The 18,709-nt window shown below is 41.7% G+C and overlaps 1 protein-coding gene across 7 annotated transcripts in view; it reads right to left on the bottom strand.

Annotated features, from left to right (window-relative positions):
- Nucleotides 1-18,709, bottom strand: part of DNM3 (dynamin 3) — a 184,157-nt gene that overhangs the window by 42,320 nt on the left and 123,128 nt on the right. For all 7 annotated transcript variants that reach the window (XM_054210653.1, XM_054210652.1, XM_054210648.1 and 4 more), the window contains one exon: nucleotides 17,601-17,712. In XM_054210653.1, coding sequence (XP_054066628.1) covers nucleotides 17,601-17,712 — 112 coding nt within the window. The remainder of the gene's footprint in view (nucleotides 1-17,600; nucleotides 17,713-18,709) is intronic.

Genomic DNA, 18,709 nt, shown 5'->3' with positions numbered 1-18,709 from the left:
GAACAGTGTCCTGGAGTAACGGATAACTTCCAGGATTGGAAAAACAGAATAAAATAGTAGTTATACGCTGACAGACTAACGACAGCTGCTGCGCTGGACTGGGAGCTCATCAGCCAGCAGTAACTAAGGAAAAGAAAGCCCAAACACCTCTAACTGAGCATCAGATAATTCTGAGACACTGCTATAAGGAGGTCATGAAAAGCCCAAATGCATTGGTAGTCTCCGTTATGTGCAACACAGGTCCAATAGAGAAAACACCGTTTTGTACGGTACTGGTGCGATCTTGTCCGGATCACTGATGGAGGAGGCTACGTGCCTTCCGGTGAAAGATAACGCTTCACATTTCCCTTGTTTCCAGGGTTGCTGCACTATTTCCTTAACAGTCAAATGAAACTTCACGGCCAGAACAAGAGGATTTTAGCACAATCGCAGTGAAATTGCTTTTCAGCCCCCACAGGCTAAAGCACTGCAGTCTTTGAGAGCCCGAGACAGTTAAATTGAAATAGCTCTGCATCTTATATGAACTGTATGGCTCTCTTCCTTCCTCCCCCACAAGGTCCTTGTCCATGTTCCAAAGCATACTCCCCTGCCTCAGAGCTGGAAAGGGCTCTGCATCAGCTCTCCCGCTAAGCTGGGGAGCATATCTGGGAGGAAAGAGCGAAGATATTTGGTTAGCGGTCTCCAAAAACTCACATGCACAAGCTGATTGACCCAAAGCTGCTCCTGCTGCTTACTAGGCCTGGGAAAAGAGGAACATGGCCTTTGGAAAACGCTTTTCTTAAGAAGCCACTGGGCACAGAAACTGTTGTTTGACCGCTTTCTTCAGCGGGGACTGGAGAAGTACTGCACGTTCCACAGGTCTGTGCAGAGTGATGTAGGGAGCCTGGTGAGACTAGAGAGAGAAGGGGTGTAAGGAAACAGTTCCTGCCCTTCCAAGCATGATTTTCCCATTCCTGTCTCTGAACTGGAGGATCGGTCTTCTGAATCTTCACTTTTTATGGGCTTGTATGTATGGAGGAGAGGGGCCTGGAGGAGAATGAACTGAATGGCAGGAGGAGCAAACGGAGAGTGTCACTGTCAGTGCAGCGAGCTGGTCCCACGGGTTGACTTGTCGTTTTCTGCCATCCTTCCAGAAGTCTTTATCCAACTTGGTGCGCGTGACCCTTGTGCAAAAAGAGCAGGCTGCTGAAAAGGCAGGTAAACAGCTGATTAAAGATCTCGATGCTCCCATTATCACGTGGGCTGTTGGTTACAGCTTCCCCGTAATGCAGAAGGGGAGGAAAAACTTTATCCAAGACCCTAAAATTAACATTTCAATTGATAAAAGCAAGTTGGACTGGACCCTCAGTACTAACTATCACGCCTCAGACAATCACCACGTCAGTGACTTGTCTCATCTAACAAAATGTTGGTTTAGAAATACTGGAGGATCAAATGACAAGTTTGAGGATCTGCTGCTCCAGCTTCATCTTTATATCCGTCCAGTGAAAACTTTTGGGTGTTTATCAGAAGGGGAATGGTAGAAGGGGGTGAGAGGGAGGTGAACTCTTTAAAATATAATTTATTTTCTGGCTACCTTCCTTTCATAAGAAAAAAAATAAAAAAAGAGTTCAGCTTAAATTACAGGCATGCAGACGAGCTCTCTCAGCCCCAGAAATTCATCCTACATGTTGATTAATAGTCAAACTATTAGAGCTTTAGCATGAAAAATGGGCTAGGCTTCGACTGAAGATTGCCTGTAGCTAATGATGCAGTGGAATGAACATTTTCATTCCAGCTCAACCATTCCTGTTCCTGTAAAAATAAAGAAATCCAATCTTGGTTTCTGAAAAAGACTCAAAGAACTGAGCATACTTACTGGCTTCAAATAATGCCATGCGTTTTAACAAATCTGTATACACAGGATATGTTACCCGTGAAGTCAAACACACATATAATTGCATACATGTACACGCAGAGTATAAATATCTGAAGGGAGCAGAAGAGAAGTTGGTGACCATAACCTAGAATTTCACATGTACAAGCACATTACAGACTTTCTAGATTTTAACATAGCTCCTGTCTCAGGCGAAAAAAAATTAAAACGTAATAACAAAAACACCGCAAGGAAGTGCAGTGGGCTGTATAGCATCTGCCTGGCGAGGCTGCTGAACGTAGGCAGGAGCTGCCTGGAGATCTCCCTGTGGTTCAGCCCCTGGCGCCATCAGTTGGGCTTGAAATCAAAAGCAATGGAAGGAGGTAATTAAAAATGACTCTGCACCACTCCGCTGGCAAAAGACGACTCCGCTGCAGCCACCGAAAGAGGGTGGGAAAGGATTCAGGGGTGTGTAAGGGAAGGCATGTGTCTCTCCAGCTTTAGTCATTTCCATTATGGAAACACAGCACTTTTATAGCTTTTAACCTTTATGCCGCTAGAAGTCAAATATCAACTTTTTGTTTTCATTTCAGCACATAAAATGCAAACTCCAGTTTGGCTAATGTCGGCGGCACGTTCTCCCTAAGCCACAAGTAAGGTGCAGAGTTGAAAAAGCACCACGAGGCAGAAAGCTGAATAGTGGAATTACACACAAAGAGTGATGGCCACCAGCGCGTCTGCTGGCGCAACCAGTGATTTTCAAGACTGCGGAACTCGGAGAGGGTGCGGGGGGAAGGCCGTGAGGTTCAAACCATCCTGTTGGCTGCAGGAACAACCATTAAAAGAAATTAAGAGAAAAGTCAGACCCCAGAAGGAGCAGAAGACACCGTGTTCCAACTCTAACCAGCTGAAGGAAAGTTTATATAAAAACAATCACTTGGTCAGTGACTCATAAGGAAAGAATCCCTAAGCTTTCTTCAGGGAAACCCCAGTAAATAACATGTCTAAAAACACATGAAGATGGTGTTTGTTCCGTTACGATACTTGGTCCACATGATAAAACCTTTGGCAGCAGAACAACCTACAGAGCACAGTTCTATTTGGGAAACCCAAAAACCAGTAAGAACTGCCGGGGCTCCTTGCAAAGTCTGCCTCATATTCTAGCTCTTTTATGACATGTCTAATGCAAACTGGGAAGAAACGTGAAAAGAATGCTTTTTGTTACAACACTGGAGAGTGCTCCTCTCTTGACTACATGCAGTCGTACTCTCAAGATACATAAATGCCTGGATTTCAATACATTCTGCATCTTTTATAACTAAATGTTACGGATTCAAATATCCTGCTGTGCTACACCCAAAGAAACTGAATGAAAAGCTCGCTGCACGCACAGCCTCTCTGGAATATGTTATCAGACACACAGCAGGCTGTGCAAGAAATAGTATTCTGTCCAAAGAAGGGATGGATTTAACTTGCAATGTATAACTTCTCTGGCTATGAGGAGCTTTTTTTCTTTCTTTTTCTTTTTTCTTTTTTTTATTTTTTGATTAGCACATCATTTTGGAAGCATGTTGTGTGTTTTTAAGCGTATCTTCCAGCAAAGAGATTTTAAACTCGGTAAAGTAAGTTCATAAAAATCAGAGCGATTACAGTGGTTTCCAAACAAATTACCAGATCTGAACACCGTGACGCCTGAACTTGGACTGACTAAAAAACTCTACTGTTGGAGATTCCAGGTAGGAATATTAACAAAAGCATTCTGTGTCAAGCAGAGCTTACCTTCTGTAGCAAAGCTGCTTCCTTTTTGCAGATGTCCAGGAGGACACAGTGGAAACTTGGTAGCAACTTCTTAGTAATTTTACCTCACTCTCTAATGAGTTTTAGTTTGTTAAGTGTGAATGCGGACATTTTAATTTGCACTGGAAACCTCCCCTGCCCAAAGTTATTACTTTTCATACCAAACATAAGGTGCTTTAGTTTATACTGCTCCCCGTATTTTCAGCTGCTGTAGATCCATAGCAGACTCCAGAAATTTTCCAGGATATAGCCAGAAACTTGTCAAGAAAAAAAACGCAAGGTTGGAAGCATGGAAGAGTTATTCCCAAGGGACGGTGGAGTTACCATAGTAAAGCAGTGTTTTTAGCAAAATGCTCAGCAACAAAAGAGGTAGCATCACTGATATTTGAACTGTAATTTTCCATTGTCAGTTGGGGGTTGAATTTGGAAGGAACAGGGTATTTGTGACAATCTTTCAGGTATTTGTGACTATCTGTAAACTCTGGTAGATAGTTTAATGCTCTTCTATACACGATGGAATATATTTTATAAAAAGCTATGAAAGAATACCCCAAAGGCCACCAATACTGAAGAAGCAAGAGCTTCGCCCAGAAAAAAATGCAGCTGCAAGTAAGATAGAAGTAACTGCTTTGAAACAGGAGCATCATTTAGGTCAAGTTAACCATTCCAACATGCAAAATGGCAGATTAAACTAGAAAGAGGATAGGCGGAAATGACTTTGCCTGAAAACCCAGCAACGCACGTAAGAGGAACAGGTCACACTGAGAAGTCATGCGTCCTTTTATCTTTCATTGAACGTCAACGTTCCTGAACCTTACCAGAGAGTTCTTCAGTACTCTGTTGTAAATTTGAGTTCCCTCGCTTTACTGTCATGTTGCCCGTAGACAATTACCTAGGAACCTGGCACGTGGGACAGTTGAGCTTCTGCTTCCAAGGACCCCCTGTCTACAAAGGGAGAGTGAAGTGGCCTACAGTCAAGAGGTCCAGACTTGGAAGGAATAATTATAGGTTATTCTAGACACAGATCCCTAGAAATACAGGCAATTCCCCAGAGGTATCCCATCAGAAAAGATCTGAATTTTGAAGAGAAAATGTTGATACTTGTATACACTAAAGGAAATCCATTCAGTATACCTGAGCAAAGACTCCAAGGTTCTTTGAAAGCAGACACGCTTGCTCTGTCCTGGGTAAAATCCTTTGAAACAAAAGGACAGAGAACTTCACATGCATGCTTACGTCTAGGCTAGTTCGTAACGATGACTGATTTTAAATCACTTGAACAACTGACCCAACAAAACCACTTGAGCAAATTTCCAATCATCCTTTAAGCTGAGATGCTTCCACCAGGTAAGGGCAGACGCTCGAATGAACTAGTGTCAAATTTCAGAGATGAACTGAAGAGAGTCTGGTAAATACTCAGAACAGGAGGATTAACCACCACTTGTTCTTAAAAGACAGGCAGAAAGAAATCGCTGCATACTCAAAAGATGTTGGAGTGAGGTATTTTTGAAGAACAGAAGATGAAGACACCTTGCCAAACCTGCTCCAAACCACTCATAATACTGCCTTCTCAGGCTTGAGGAGAGAACTCCCATGAAAGAAATCATGCTTCTTCTTTACAGAATTCATTAGCAACAAAATAATCCTAAATCCCATGCCCTCTGCTAGTCCGAACAGTGACAAACAGGTAGTTTTGCCTCAAGACCCTCTGTTTCCAGAGGCACTCAATGGCTAGTCACAAACCTTTAACAAAAAACAAAGACAGGACACTTCCGTAATTATCCATCGATTCTCTCATGTCATTCTTTGACTGCAAGGAACCATGTTTTTACTCTAAGTTTGTAAAATGGGATCCTGGTCCACAACTGCAGCTTTTAGACAAATAGTATCTATTCACAATATTAAAAACAGCTGCTGGAAAGGCATCATGCTGTGGCTTACAAAAGAAACTGTACGAATAAGATGGAACTAAATAAAAGAAATACGACATGGGGCAGGAATCACAGCCCCAATCAGACAATGCCAGGACTGGTTCTAGGAAAGGAGAACTTTATTTTAGCAGAACACTAATCAGACTACAGAAAGCACGGAAAAAAAAACAACAGTCCTCTAAAAACAGACAACACTAAGGACAACGCACCCACTCACAATGGGTGAAATTCTAACTCTCTGGAAATTGATGCCATTGACTTCACTGTGCCCATCTTCCAGCCTTTCCATGACCTAGATTGGTCGCAGTTAAACCGTTTCTGAGCATATGCATTCACTCCACAGGTAAAGAGGCATTTCCTGCAGAGCACAACGTAACAAAGAGCACAGAGAGTTGATGTTTTCAAACTATTGAAGACAAGTGAAGGGCAAGCTTCCTAAAACCAGAGCCTTGATTTTCCCCATACCAGGGGCGACGCAGATAGTGTTAAGGACCGCAGACAATGCTGTATTTTGTTCTCGCTGCTAGCCTTAGCTTTAACATTTTAATCAGCAGTGAGTGCTTAACCAGAAGCCACTGCTCCAGAGGTAAAGTAGTCCTACAAACGAGCGTTAAGGACTTAGCTTTGCTTAGGAAATTGGTGACTTGTACATACATACAGAGACATACATTGGCCCACGTATAAATATACCAACTCTGCTTCATGTATAGTCCCACAGCTCTGGACACCAACACATTTGAGGCTGCCTGCTGGCGTCATTGTTCACAGAGTCAGATCATTAGCTATATCAAAGCCGTCAGCTGAGGAACATCAAGGAACTGTGCAAATAGAGCTCCCTGGTGCACACAACTGGCATGAAAACTTCACATCTCTTGAGTGTTTGCAGCCACATCTCTTGGGTCACAGGTGATGTGTGATCACCCGTGGATGGATCCAACATGCCCGGATCCATCAGCCTGGCGGAGAATATTGCTTTCAGGAACTCTGCACTGTGCCTTGCATCAAGATCTGAAAGATTCATGCCAAAAAGGGCATAATGAGATATTTGAGCTCAGTTGGGATCACATCAGAGAACTCTGATGATGGAACCGAAGCACTGGAAGAGGCAGCTTCAAACACCCAGGAAATTGCTAGCCCTACCTGAAAACGGTTCTATTTATGCAATATTAAAAGCTAAATTTAAAGGCAGTAAATAGCGAATAGAGACGTCACGAGAGATATAGATCCCCATCTGGTTAACCACAGTAAGACACACCATAAATAGGAGAGGTCGAGCTCTTTGCGGATGCCTGGCTGTATGCAGTTGCAAAAGTGATTAAAACAGTGGCCCTCACAGCAAAGGTAAGGACAATCTAGCACTGACAGTGCTTCTGAGAATCTCCTATCTGAATCAGTCAGATAACCTTTAATAACTGTAATTTGGAATTACAGTACGGCAGTTGTTTTCAGCCTGTGGTCGTGAGCAACTACAGACTACTCCTGTACAGCGCCCGTAGAACACAGCTAGGGACTACTGGCCTATGACTGGAAATACTTCTAGTTACTACGTTGGGGTTTCCTGCTTCCACTGGAAAATATCTAGGTCTGGAAGTCAAGCAGTTTTAAACCACCCAACTACAACTGAATGCTAAATTACATTGCATAAGATTAATTTTTCTCATGGACTTTATCTTCCTTGCTCTGGGTTCGTTCCTTTAGTTGATTTCCCTAAATGTCCTTAGATACGCTGCCTAGGATTGAAACACCAACTGTTGAACAGGTCAAGATAATACTGTGTAACAAATACAATGGAAAAGTTTGACTACCTCCTATATAAATGGTGTAATATGGACCTGACAGCTTGTGTCACCATTTAAATAGCAGATAGTCAAACAGCTCATGGTACTTTACGCACCACAGAGCTTACACCTACCCAAATAATTTCACATACATTATTTGATCTTAGTGGCATATTCAATGATATATAATTCTCTCTTTGAATTACAAATAATTTGATTATAAAAAGGGAAATGCACAGGTTGGGTTTAAAAGAGGAAGAACATAAGGAAACAGAGTAACACCATTTGTTTCTCAACTGCAGGACCAGGGGTTTTAAGAACACGGGTATGAAAGTCACCAAAGAATCGCACAGATCAAACACCACAGAATGTCCATAGCCAGCTTCTTCTGGTGGGACATCCCAGTTCTTTAAAATCAGCTGAGTTGATATATCAAGCGTCATAGAACACAACAAACAGAGAAGGTCAGGGAAGACATAAGTCAATCAAAGGCCACAATGGAGCTGGGAAACAGGTGGGACAGGAGCTGAGGAGTCACCAGAGAACAGAACAGGGGACATTGTGAAAGGGAAGTTACATGAGTGGAGAATGCAGTTCCAGAATGGAGGATTTTACAGACAGAGCATGGAACTTGAGTGTGACTCACCATATGGAGAGTAAGTATAAAACTATCTCCACAAAAAGGATAAGTAGCAAAGGTTAAAGAAATCCAGGATGAACTATGCATCAGACTAGACATTGCACGTCTTAGGTTTTTGTCCAAAACAGAGTCAGGGAAAAAAACAGCATTCAGTTTCTCCTGATCATCTTGTTTTCCCTTGTAAATGAGAGAAAAAGAAGCATCTGGCCGTTCACCAGCTGCCCTCCACCCTCATGTCCAATGACTACATTTCCTGTTACACTGTAAATGCTATGGAAGGGTGAGCCTGGTGACGTTTTTGGCAGAAAAAAATATTTAAAATTTTTATTTATTGCCAGTTATTACTCAGGAGTAGGGTTTTGTGCAATTACTAACTTGGAAGACAAGGAAGATATTTTAAGATTGTCCCAAAGTCTTGCAATACCTGTGGTCCCCCTCATGGGTGACCCCATACACTAAAGAGGCAATCAGCCCTTCCTGACTGCAGCTATTCCGAGACCTGGAGACACAGGGACTCCAAGCTGCAGGTATCAGCCTAGAGTCCAAAGGATTTTTGTGGCAGAGCTTGGTGCACCACAGTCCAGAAGCACCTTCTTCTCCACCAGCCAACTCTCAGTGCTCATTGACCAGGGCTGGGAAAGCATCCTTAGAGGTTGGCCACCTTCACTGCCTTCCCCTGTGCCAATCTCACTGTATGTCTAGAACAGGGCTGACAATTGTGCTCCGTTATCTCAAACTTCACAACCAGGGAGTTTTCAACTGTTCCGTAAACCTTCAATGAAATCCTTCATCAGAGTGGAAGTGGTGCAAAAAATTAGCCGTGCTGTAAAAAAACCCGAAGAATTTAAAAATATTTTCAATATGCAGATTCTTTGCCAAAAGCACAGTAAAGAGCCCACCACGAAGACATTACAGAAATGTTTGCTCGTTTCTGAATTTCCTGGAGTTTGCTTAATGTCAGCTGTCCCGTTTAAGAGCAGAAACGTAAAACCCTGTGACAGCTATTGAACCCCCGACCCCTGATAGGCAGTTACCAGTTTCGCCGGGACTGGTTTTGAAATCATTCAGTCCGTTCAAGCCTGCATCTTGTTACAGTCAGTGCAACTGATGCAATACTATGAATCTCTTTTTCCCCTGTACATTTTTAACTCTCTCGTGCCAGCAATTATTTCACTCTTACAAGAATATAGACCAGGGCTGCTCTGCTTCTCGGGGAACAAGGTCGCATCTAGTTTTTGTTTGAACTAGTAAATATTTAGGAGAACAAGGAAGTAGCTTTTTATCTGAAACACGTTTTCGTATCCTTGAATCGGCAGGGCAGCAAGGAAGGGACTGAAAAACAGCCTGCCATTTCCTTTCCTCCCTGTATTTTGGACCGCCTTGGAGCCAGCATGTGTGCGCATGCACGCTCGCTCGCTCCGTCTGCTCCTTGAGACCGTGACTTCATTGTAAAATTCAATTCATCTGTTCAAAGCAATGACTGAAACACTGTCTATAAAAATATGGCATTTTTCCACTTTAAAAAAAAAAAGATATATATATACACATAAAAATTAACACTTCTTTTAGAAGTTATTTTTAAACCTAGTTGGCCTGGGGCCAATTTTGGTCATAACTGAAGTGGATTCTTCTTTTCCTAGAATTCAATGCCTTCCTTTTCTAACATATATTAGTTTAAATAAAAATAAAAAGGAAGTAAAACCATAAGTGCACAGTTTACACTTCTATCTACAACATTTTACCCTCTGACATATCAGTACCGTTTGCATTTCAACTTACTACTAAGCAACCGACCCAAATGAGTCTTTACTTTTTTTAGTTCGGGACCTTAACTCGAGCCTGGACTTTAGCAATCCCAGAGCAGAACCACTTCCTTTCAGTTTGAATCTGGCTGGGACACTGGCAGAGCATCACCACAGCCAGTAACTGCCTGAGTCAAAGTTTATGTCTGGGAGGTAACTGAAGACCCTTCAGAAGCGCGGCCAAATTTGAAAGAGCGCATCAGAGCCGTATTACAATGCAAAGATCCACATGGCTTCTGGCACTATATCTGCATTTACATGTCGATAGCCAAGCATGAAATAGATGAACTGAGAGGGCTGTTGTCATATACGTAGGTAGAACGAGCATCCTGACTTCACTAAGTTCCCGTTTTCCAGGACTGTCTGTCTCAAGAGACAGTAGGACATCTGGTCTTCTTAATGGAGCAGCTGATCTGGAATCTGGGGTTAGTAAAACTACCACCACTCAGAGAGAAAAAAAAAAAAAAAGAAAAAAAAAGAAAAAAAAAAGGACAGACTTGAATCTAAGCAATTAATATGTCACCAAGAAGTATTTTAAGGAATAACATGCAAACCGACCTGGCAGGGAGAGTATTTTCCTTCTTTCAAAGGGAATCCTGTTTTTCTTGAGAGAAAATTCCAACTAAATTACACTAACTGACTTTATATTCAGTGAACGTTCACATGCGCAACATTATCCACACTGGGACAACTCCATTAACTGAGATAAATATATTATTGATATACTTAGTTATACATACATGCTTTGTAAAGGGTATCAGCAAGCACAGTCGTGCAAAATAATTAGAAGATAAGAAATTCGTAGTCCTTTTATCCACAAAAAGAAATTAATCAGATTTGTATTTGAGAAGTTGAATTTTCTCAAGTCTGATCTCAGCATTGAAGCAATTCTTCAAGTTAGGCAGAAATGATTGGCCAACTCAGGGCTTATGGATGACAAAGGAAAGGTGAATCTTTACAGTAAAAAGTGTCACTTTGGTTTTTTGGGGTTTTTTTGGTTGTTATTTTAATGCTCAAGTGCCTAGGGAGTTGGAACAAGATTTCATAAGGTCACAGTATCTATTTAATCTTTTAACCTAACAACGTTGGAAGCGTAATGAACGCGGACTTCATGAGAATATCATAGGTTTTGCTGCTGTTGTCTTCAAAAAGCAAGTTCTGGAGGGCTGTTTTGAGGGGATTTTTTTTTGTTTGTTTTTTTAAATGAGGCTGGTGAAGATGCCCAACTCCCGTGCCTTCAGCACCTGGACTGAAGCTGCCAGGCTCCGCACAGCCCTGGGCAATGCTCCGCTCCCCCTGCGCCTGGCTGCTGAGCAGAGTTCGCTTTTAATATTAGCAAGAGGGAGCTTGCCAACATGTGCTTCTTGAATGAGGTAGGTCTCCATTACCTCATTCTACACGACCCTTTTACAGATTTTATCCAACAAAGCTTTTGAAGATATATTTATCTTTAACCATGTGAGAAATCTCACTTACGCTAATGATTGTGCAACAATAAAAAGTAAAAATAAAAACGATTAGTAGTGTGCTATTATAAACCCTCTTGGCTTCCCTTTGCCCCCCTTTTTCTTAGGAATTAATTACTCCAATGTTTATTTTTATTTTTCTAAATTGAAGAGTGCAAAGCTAAAGGCAGAGGTATAAAGGCAGCCACAATCTGAATGGGTGGGTACGGGATCTTTACATAGGTGCCTATGACATGACCCACAGTGTACATGTGACATGACCCACAGCATGAATGCCACACCAGGCAGCGCTAGAAGGAGTGTTACAGCTCTGCTACCTACCCAGTAAATCCGTACCAGGACAGTAAGGAAGGATTATGCAGTTTAGCGGCATAAAGCTGCATCAGAAGCTTTGAGAAACCATCATCATCCTCAACCTGCCATTCCTCTCCTCCCCTGACCCCTTCTCAAACACTCTTGTCACCTCTCAGGTTTACCCATTTTGTTTTCTGTGCCACTAGGTGCAGAAATCTCAAGATGTTTGTGGGGTTTGAGCCCCTGCAGGCAGCTGCAGGTTAATTCTATCTGTCTAATTGGGACAACGTAACCTCCAGAATCCAGCACAAATGACCTGTGTGAAAGAGAAGGGGGGGACACAGATGAGGATACAAGAATCCTTACAAGGAAGTGGATCCAAGAGAAAGATCAGGATGGTTTTCTGGAGGTTTCTTTTGGAGTTACCTTCTGGCTGACAGCCCAGGCCAGATGGAGATCATTTCTGAACCTACAGCAAGAACTGCCCTTTGCTCAGAGTGAAAGGAGAGCTAACAGCTCCACCAAAACTCACATCTCACAGGTTTCTCCTCAATTTGCTTACAGGTATCCTGCCTTATGCTAGCAATTAACTCTATGTCAGATGCTACTGTCCCTGACCTCCCTGGGGTGCCCCATAGCTGCTGTCTCTGGAGAACAGAGCTGGTCCATGCAACTCCTGACCTCCAGATTCTCTTTGTGCCAGCCCCAAGAGCTCTTTGGTGCCCCATCCATCCCCGTTTCCCTTGACAGAGCAACTACAGTCTAACCCTCTCCTCTGGATATCAGATCAGCATCCACTGCAGCAGCAAAGCCCTAAGTCAGCATATCGTAAAGAGACATTATAAATATTACCTTGATATTTCAGTGTACACAGTTAATATTTACATTTCACACCATCTCCTATGTAAAGTCTCTCTCTCCGTGCCATCAATACACCACTTCTCTTAACCCCTCCCCACCCAACACTAAGAGCCCCTTTTCTCAGGCAGGCTAACAAAACAGAAGATTTTTCGTGCTTCTGAGCCCAGCTGCCATGGAAACAGAAGTGGCCAAAAACTGGTTTAAAAATACAGAAAGTAAAAGCAGACAAAATTCCCCAACCTTCCGAACATTTAAACCCCACCTGGGCCTTTCCCGAACACACCAGAAATGCTTCAAGCTCACAATGAGATGCTGCCAGGCAATATTTCAGGGCCTAATTTCAGAATTTGCTATGAAGCATCTTTTGATGCTCCAGATGTATCTTCCTAAGGGTTAATATAACAAAACAGGAAAGGGGGGGGGGGGGGGGGGGGGGGAAAGGCACAAAAGCTGTGTAACTTCTTTCCGTGGTATGACAAACTCTCTCTGCCTCATATTCCAAAGCGCGAGATGTGCAATTTCCATTCTTTAAGCTCAGTAAAAATGGCATTAAAAAAGTACTAACCCTGGGAACCGCTTGTTAGTTTATCAGATCAACATCAGCAAAACTGTCTTTTTATGTGCTGCTTAGTTTCAAAAAAAAAAAAAAAAAAAAAAAAAAAACAAAAAACCAAACCCCAAACCCTACCATGCATATTTGAGTTCTCCCTCTCCACACCCCACACCCTTCTGCTGCTGTCCAGCTGGAACACATCAAGGGTCTAGAAGCCAAGTCAAATGTTGACCCCACCCTCCTCCATCCATTTTAAGGCACCTTCAAAGCCAGTACACTGATCTAGTTCAGCTTAGCCAACAACGCCAGCAAATCTGTTATTTAAGACTTTAGTGCTGGGTTTTTATAACTGCCCATTAATACAAGCTTTGATGTATGGTCAAAAAATCCAGCTGTAATGAGTTTCATCAGACTGTAGTAACCTTTCCTCAGAAGGTCTTTATTACTATACCTTCATAATCTTCGGTCCCAATACTGTTTTATAGTATCATTCTTGCTGAACCGCCTTAAAAAACAACACTCAGCAACACACCTCCTTCCCCAAAATTAAAACAAAGAGCTGTTAATAGTTTTCTACAAGACACTTTTGCACCCACATTTGCAATAGGAATTTGCTGTTAAGAGTATGCAGGCAGTAGTTGCGTGAACCAAAAGAGAAACCGATTTTCCTGACAAAACCCTTGAGACAGGATACAAAAGGATTTTGTAAAAGGACAAAGAACTTACTCTGTTGTTCCCCTTTGCAGGATGCAGCAAGGAGGAAAGAGGGGGAAAAAAAAGAAATGTTAGATACATTTATTTTACATGCATTCGGTCTAACTTGTACAGTTCTGAAAACAGCTCAAACCGAACGAGGAACTCACTCAAAAGAACATTCACTGAATCCTTTAGTTAGATAGTTACCAGGGGAGCACAGGGCATTTGCAAAGGATTTAAAATGTTCAGTTAAGTTGTAAATTCACGCTATTTTTTTTTTTTTTTCAAAATTTCCTCTCCGCTCAAACATTCTGATTCCAATTTTGCTTCCTCCAGTGTAAATCAGGAGCAGCTCCAGGGAAGTCGGTGGACACTAACACAAGGGAGAAGAAAATGAGGCCTGAGATGATCTAGGGATGGGACGGAAGCCAGAGGGATTTTCGTGCGTTCGTAATACTGAACTTCCAGTACGCAAAGCAACCCGCTAAACATGTCTGCTTACCCTTGCATGACAGCCCCTCCTTACGACTTGCCAACGAACGGAAAGTTTCACAATCCAACGCTTTTTAAAAAAGCAAATATTGAACTTTTAGATCAGTAATAAAAATAAGGAGGAGATGGCATTAGGGGAGAGGGGGAAAAGGAATGGATGGTGCTAGTGAGGTAAAGTGTGCGCAGCAAGTTACGACAAACATCTGTGCTATTATTTTATTTTTTTTTAATTGTGAGTTTTGCCATGAGCTGGCATGAAGAGCGTATATTATACAGTGGGAAGTCAGCCAAAATAAACAGCAGCCTACAGTTGAGAAATACAGTCTGGAAAGGTTAGTCACAAAGTTGTAGTCATTTTTTAAAAAAGGAGGTTTTTGGATGCATCAGTCCAGAAACCCGGCAGTAAAGTCAGCTGGTAAATGAATATCCCGTTTCAAAGTGAATTGGCCACAGTGTGATTTATATCAAGCAAACTGACTTGCATATGGGTTGGAAAAATAAAAACACTGATTCACTGCTAGCCGGGTGGCTGTCAAAGCCCATGTCCTGACAAAAGCCAAGCTCCTGGGGGAAGGAGGTGACTTGGCAAACTGCAAAGGAATTTGGGGTTTTATAGAGCAAAATTGAGGGGCGATTAAAGACAGTTAACAAGAGAGCGAATATATGAAAGTGAGTGTACTTCCCCACATGCAGGGGGCCAGGCCAGGCAGGCAAATGGAAGCAAAATGGAGGAATGGGGTGATATCTGGCCTTTAATTTCTAATATATTAATGAGACTGATTTAGGCAAAAAGAAAAATTAATAATCAACAACCTTGGACTTAGTTTACAGCATTAAATTAGTAATAGAGACTTCATATTAGTGGCAGTAACTATGGAGCCCCATTACCACTGCAATCACACAATTTTAAGTAGCACTATTAAAAAAAAAAAAAAAAAACAACTGAAAAATGAATATTCTCAGTTGAGAGATTTGCCCAAGGTAAGAACTGAGAACAAATCTCTTTAATTCAGCGACGAATTCCTACTTTTCCTGCCACTGCAGAAGCAACCTGGTTAGGGGCAACTGCATTGGGTTTTCCACTAGCGTCCTTGCACACGAGCGGCAGAACCGTTAATGAAAGCACACGGCTTCGCTTCCAAATTCCAGGCTGCGCGCGCTGCTCTGGCAGTTACAGAAAGCAGGCCAGCTCCACCACTGCCGTGCTCCAGGTTTACAGCCCCATTAATCTATTTTTCATTTCTAAGCAGCAATTTTTCTCCTTCTGGTGCCAAAGCCTCGGATACTCCAAGTTACCAGCTGTGGCTCGCCCATGAAAAAAGAGGGAGGAGGTCAGGCTGGGAAGGGGCGAGGGCACCTCTTTGCCTTTTTAACTCCAGAATCGCAAAGCTGTGGGGAAGCACTGATGTAAACGCAAGTTGCTGCCGTTTCCTGGCAGTCTCTCCTACGTAAAAACACAGTCTCTCAAATGTTCGAAGGAGACTAAAAGACTTAGGGGGCGGGGAGGGATCTCTGAAACTATTTTATATTGTCAGAGGAAGGTGTGAAACTGAGGAGTATGCACGGGATTTTAATGAAGCGCTGCTGATTTTTATTTAAGTTCCACTGGAGCTTCTAAGGTACTCTGGGCCTTGGAGCTTTTGCTTTGCAAAATTCCAAACTTGAAGAGCAGACTTGCAGTCTGCACATCTGGACATCTAGTCCTGCAGGAACAAAGTGCTTCGCGAGACCAGAGTAGCATCGAGCATCTTTCCTGAACAGCTTGATAGTCTACTGAGTGAATTTCAAATTACAGGGGTTTGGAACAATAATATTCACCCTTTTTATAATGTAAAGATAATTCCAGCTCAAAGAAGACCTGAATTTTGACTCCCTTCTACTTCTGTCTTTCGAGAAAGTTTCTCATCTTGTATCTAAGATCCTTTGACAGACCAACTTGAAACAAAACCAAGCATTCTTTATAAACATATTTTGAATACAAAATATTTTTAGGGGGAAGTGAGAGACAGGAAGAGAGAAGTTTAGAAATCCAACTAGTCTGTCTTGTTTAAAGATAAAATAACAGATATATGAATATGATAAACATGTTACAGAATACAAGATTAAACCAGAGGCAGCAACAGGCTTTTTTGACATCATTATTAAAACCTGATTAGGACAAAAATCCCACCGTAACAATACCATATTTTGTTCCTAGTAATTAATTAGGGGAACCTCTCATAACTAATCCTTGTAAAATGAGTTCTGGTGGTCTAAAGTAGGAACTGATCTACTGGGACAGGTAACATACTGACTGAAGAATCACCAAAATTTACTTTTTTTTAAAAAGGTAAAGTCTCAGATACCTGGTAGGTCTCCTGCAAAATTCATATTTGAACTATTCCTAAAAAATCATCATCATTACCATCATCATCACTGCTTATTCCTCTAATAATTGGAGAATCCAGCAGTTCAAGGATTCTCTGATTGATCTTTTGATGGTAGCCTTGAAACTTGGTATGAAGAGGGGAAGGTGAGGGTTCTTTGCATAAATAGCAGGCAGCGTTATACTGGAAGCCATGGAGGTACCACAATTATAAGGGAAATATGAGGAAGAGAAAGATGAAGAGATGGAAGACAGCACAAGATCGACCCCCGACTCAAGGGACCCGGCCTTCCCATGGAAAACAAGCAGGAAGAAGAACAAATTCCATCAAAATCCAGCAGACTTACTGAAGGAAGGTGAACAATGCATTAGAGAAACTTTCAGAAGCTCAAATGACAGGTATTTTTGCTAGTCACCCTTCTCTCTGGATACTTCTCAAACCACCATTTGATATTAAAAAACAAAATAAAAAAGTCGAAAAAAATATGAAATGGTAGTTGGGTATATTCCGTTTCCTGACTTTCTGTCTTTTCTGTTAAATTAATAGAGGCTTTTTTTATTGCATCCTGTTCAATTTGCTTCACATGATGATTAGCTGAGTAAAACCGCCTTTGGAAAGGTTTAGCATGTGTTTCATACACAAAAAACCATGCAGTGAATCAGTAAAATAAATAGACATGATTGCCTGGAATGCTTCTGTCAGTTCTCGAATACAGAGCTTGAGGGAACAAACTCTTCAAAGCACATCTTTACCTTAGATGACATTAATAGAAACAACGAAGCTCAGGAAACCCCAGATCACTCAACGCTTTTACAGCACAGAACCAATGAATAACATTTTGGAAGGTTTAGTTTGTTGTTTGGGGGGGTTTTAATATTGAGGTTTGATGCATAAATCAATCTTAAAATATTTCATCATGAATATTTCAAAGTCACCACAGAAGAGTACAACAAAAAGGCCATCGTTTCTTGAAATATCTGCAGACGTTGTGTTTTTCCAGATGATATGATCATGTTTTTCTCACTTGAACAGAGCAGCTACTGGAAAACCAGTGAGCTGTTTGACTTACTGCGGATTTATCGGGATAGACACCGGCTCGTAGCAGAGATGCCTTCCAGCTATCCACCTCCTCTTGGGAGTCACAGGCTAGCTCAAGGAAACGGTAATCCTTGTAAACATTCCTAGAACAAAGAGCACCACATTGTAAAACTAGCATTTTACTGCTCCGTATCATGCACACAGCATTTTAAATTAAAAATCCTTTGGGATCAGAAATTACTTGGTAATTGTTTTGGACAACAGAGTTTATGGGACAGGTGCTTGTTTAATAATAATTACATGGAGGACTTAAAAATATCTTAGAATGCTACAGCACAGCTCTGGAAATAATAATCATCCGAAAGCACCATGAAACTACTTAAAATCCATTTTCCAGCTTTTGCCAAAATGGAGCACTTTTAGGAAAAAATGGCTGTGGTGATGCAGAGGACAAACACACAGAGGCCGCACCAACAAAACCGCACGTCTTGTGACTGATTGGTGCTGTAGCCAAAATAAATATCAAAATAATTAACGACGCAACTTTTCCCCCACGTTAAGTCCTTTCAATGCATTATATCCCCCTTTTTAGCTTTTAGACATCATCGGTAAAAGGAGAAAGAAAACAATGATAATCAGGTATTTTAAACAAACAAAACAAAGCTCTGATGTCTGCCGTCATAGTAAGAAAATTGGGAGAAGTTTAAATATCACGTCTCGCAGGTAATTCATATAATTAGATAAATATAGGGAACCACTTAATGGAAGAAAAGAGAAAGGAGGAAAAATACATATGTAGGAAGGTGGTACTTGTAAATTCTCCAATAAATAGAGCAGATTTTTCCCCTTACGGTTTAGCCATTAGTTTCTGAATTCAAATTCTATATACAGACCAGACTGCTGTAAATTTGTCAGCCAACAGTCTTTTTAGGAAAGGCTACAAGCTCGTCTGACAAAGGTTAGGAAACCACATTTTGCTGGATCTCAACAGTTGCACAAGGATCAATCTTCTATCACAAGACTGTTTTCTTCCCTTAGCAAGCTATGGAGAAGGGGGGACAGGGGGTGTAGGGAAGGGTTGATGAAAATGACTTAACTTTCAAAGGCAGCAATGACAAAGGGTTCTTTGGTTTCATTATG

The sequence above is a fragment of the Rissa tridactyla genome, chromosome 8 (assembly GCF_028500815.1).
Source record: "Rissa tridactyla isolate bRisTri1 chromosome 8, bRisTri1.patW.cur.20221130, whole genome shotgun sequence".
In the NCBI taxonomy this organism is placed as follows: Eukaryota; Metazoa; Chordata; class Aves; order Charadriiformes; family Laridae; genus Rissa; species Rissa tridactyla.
The sequence above is the reverse complement of the archived record's forward strand: the minus strand, read 5'-3'. Positions and strand labels throughout refer to the sequence as shown.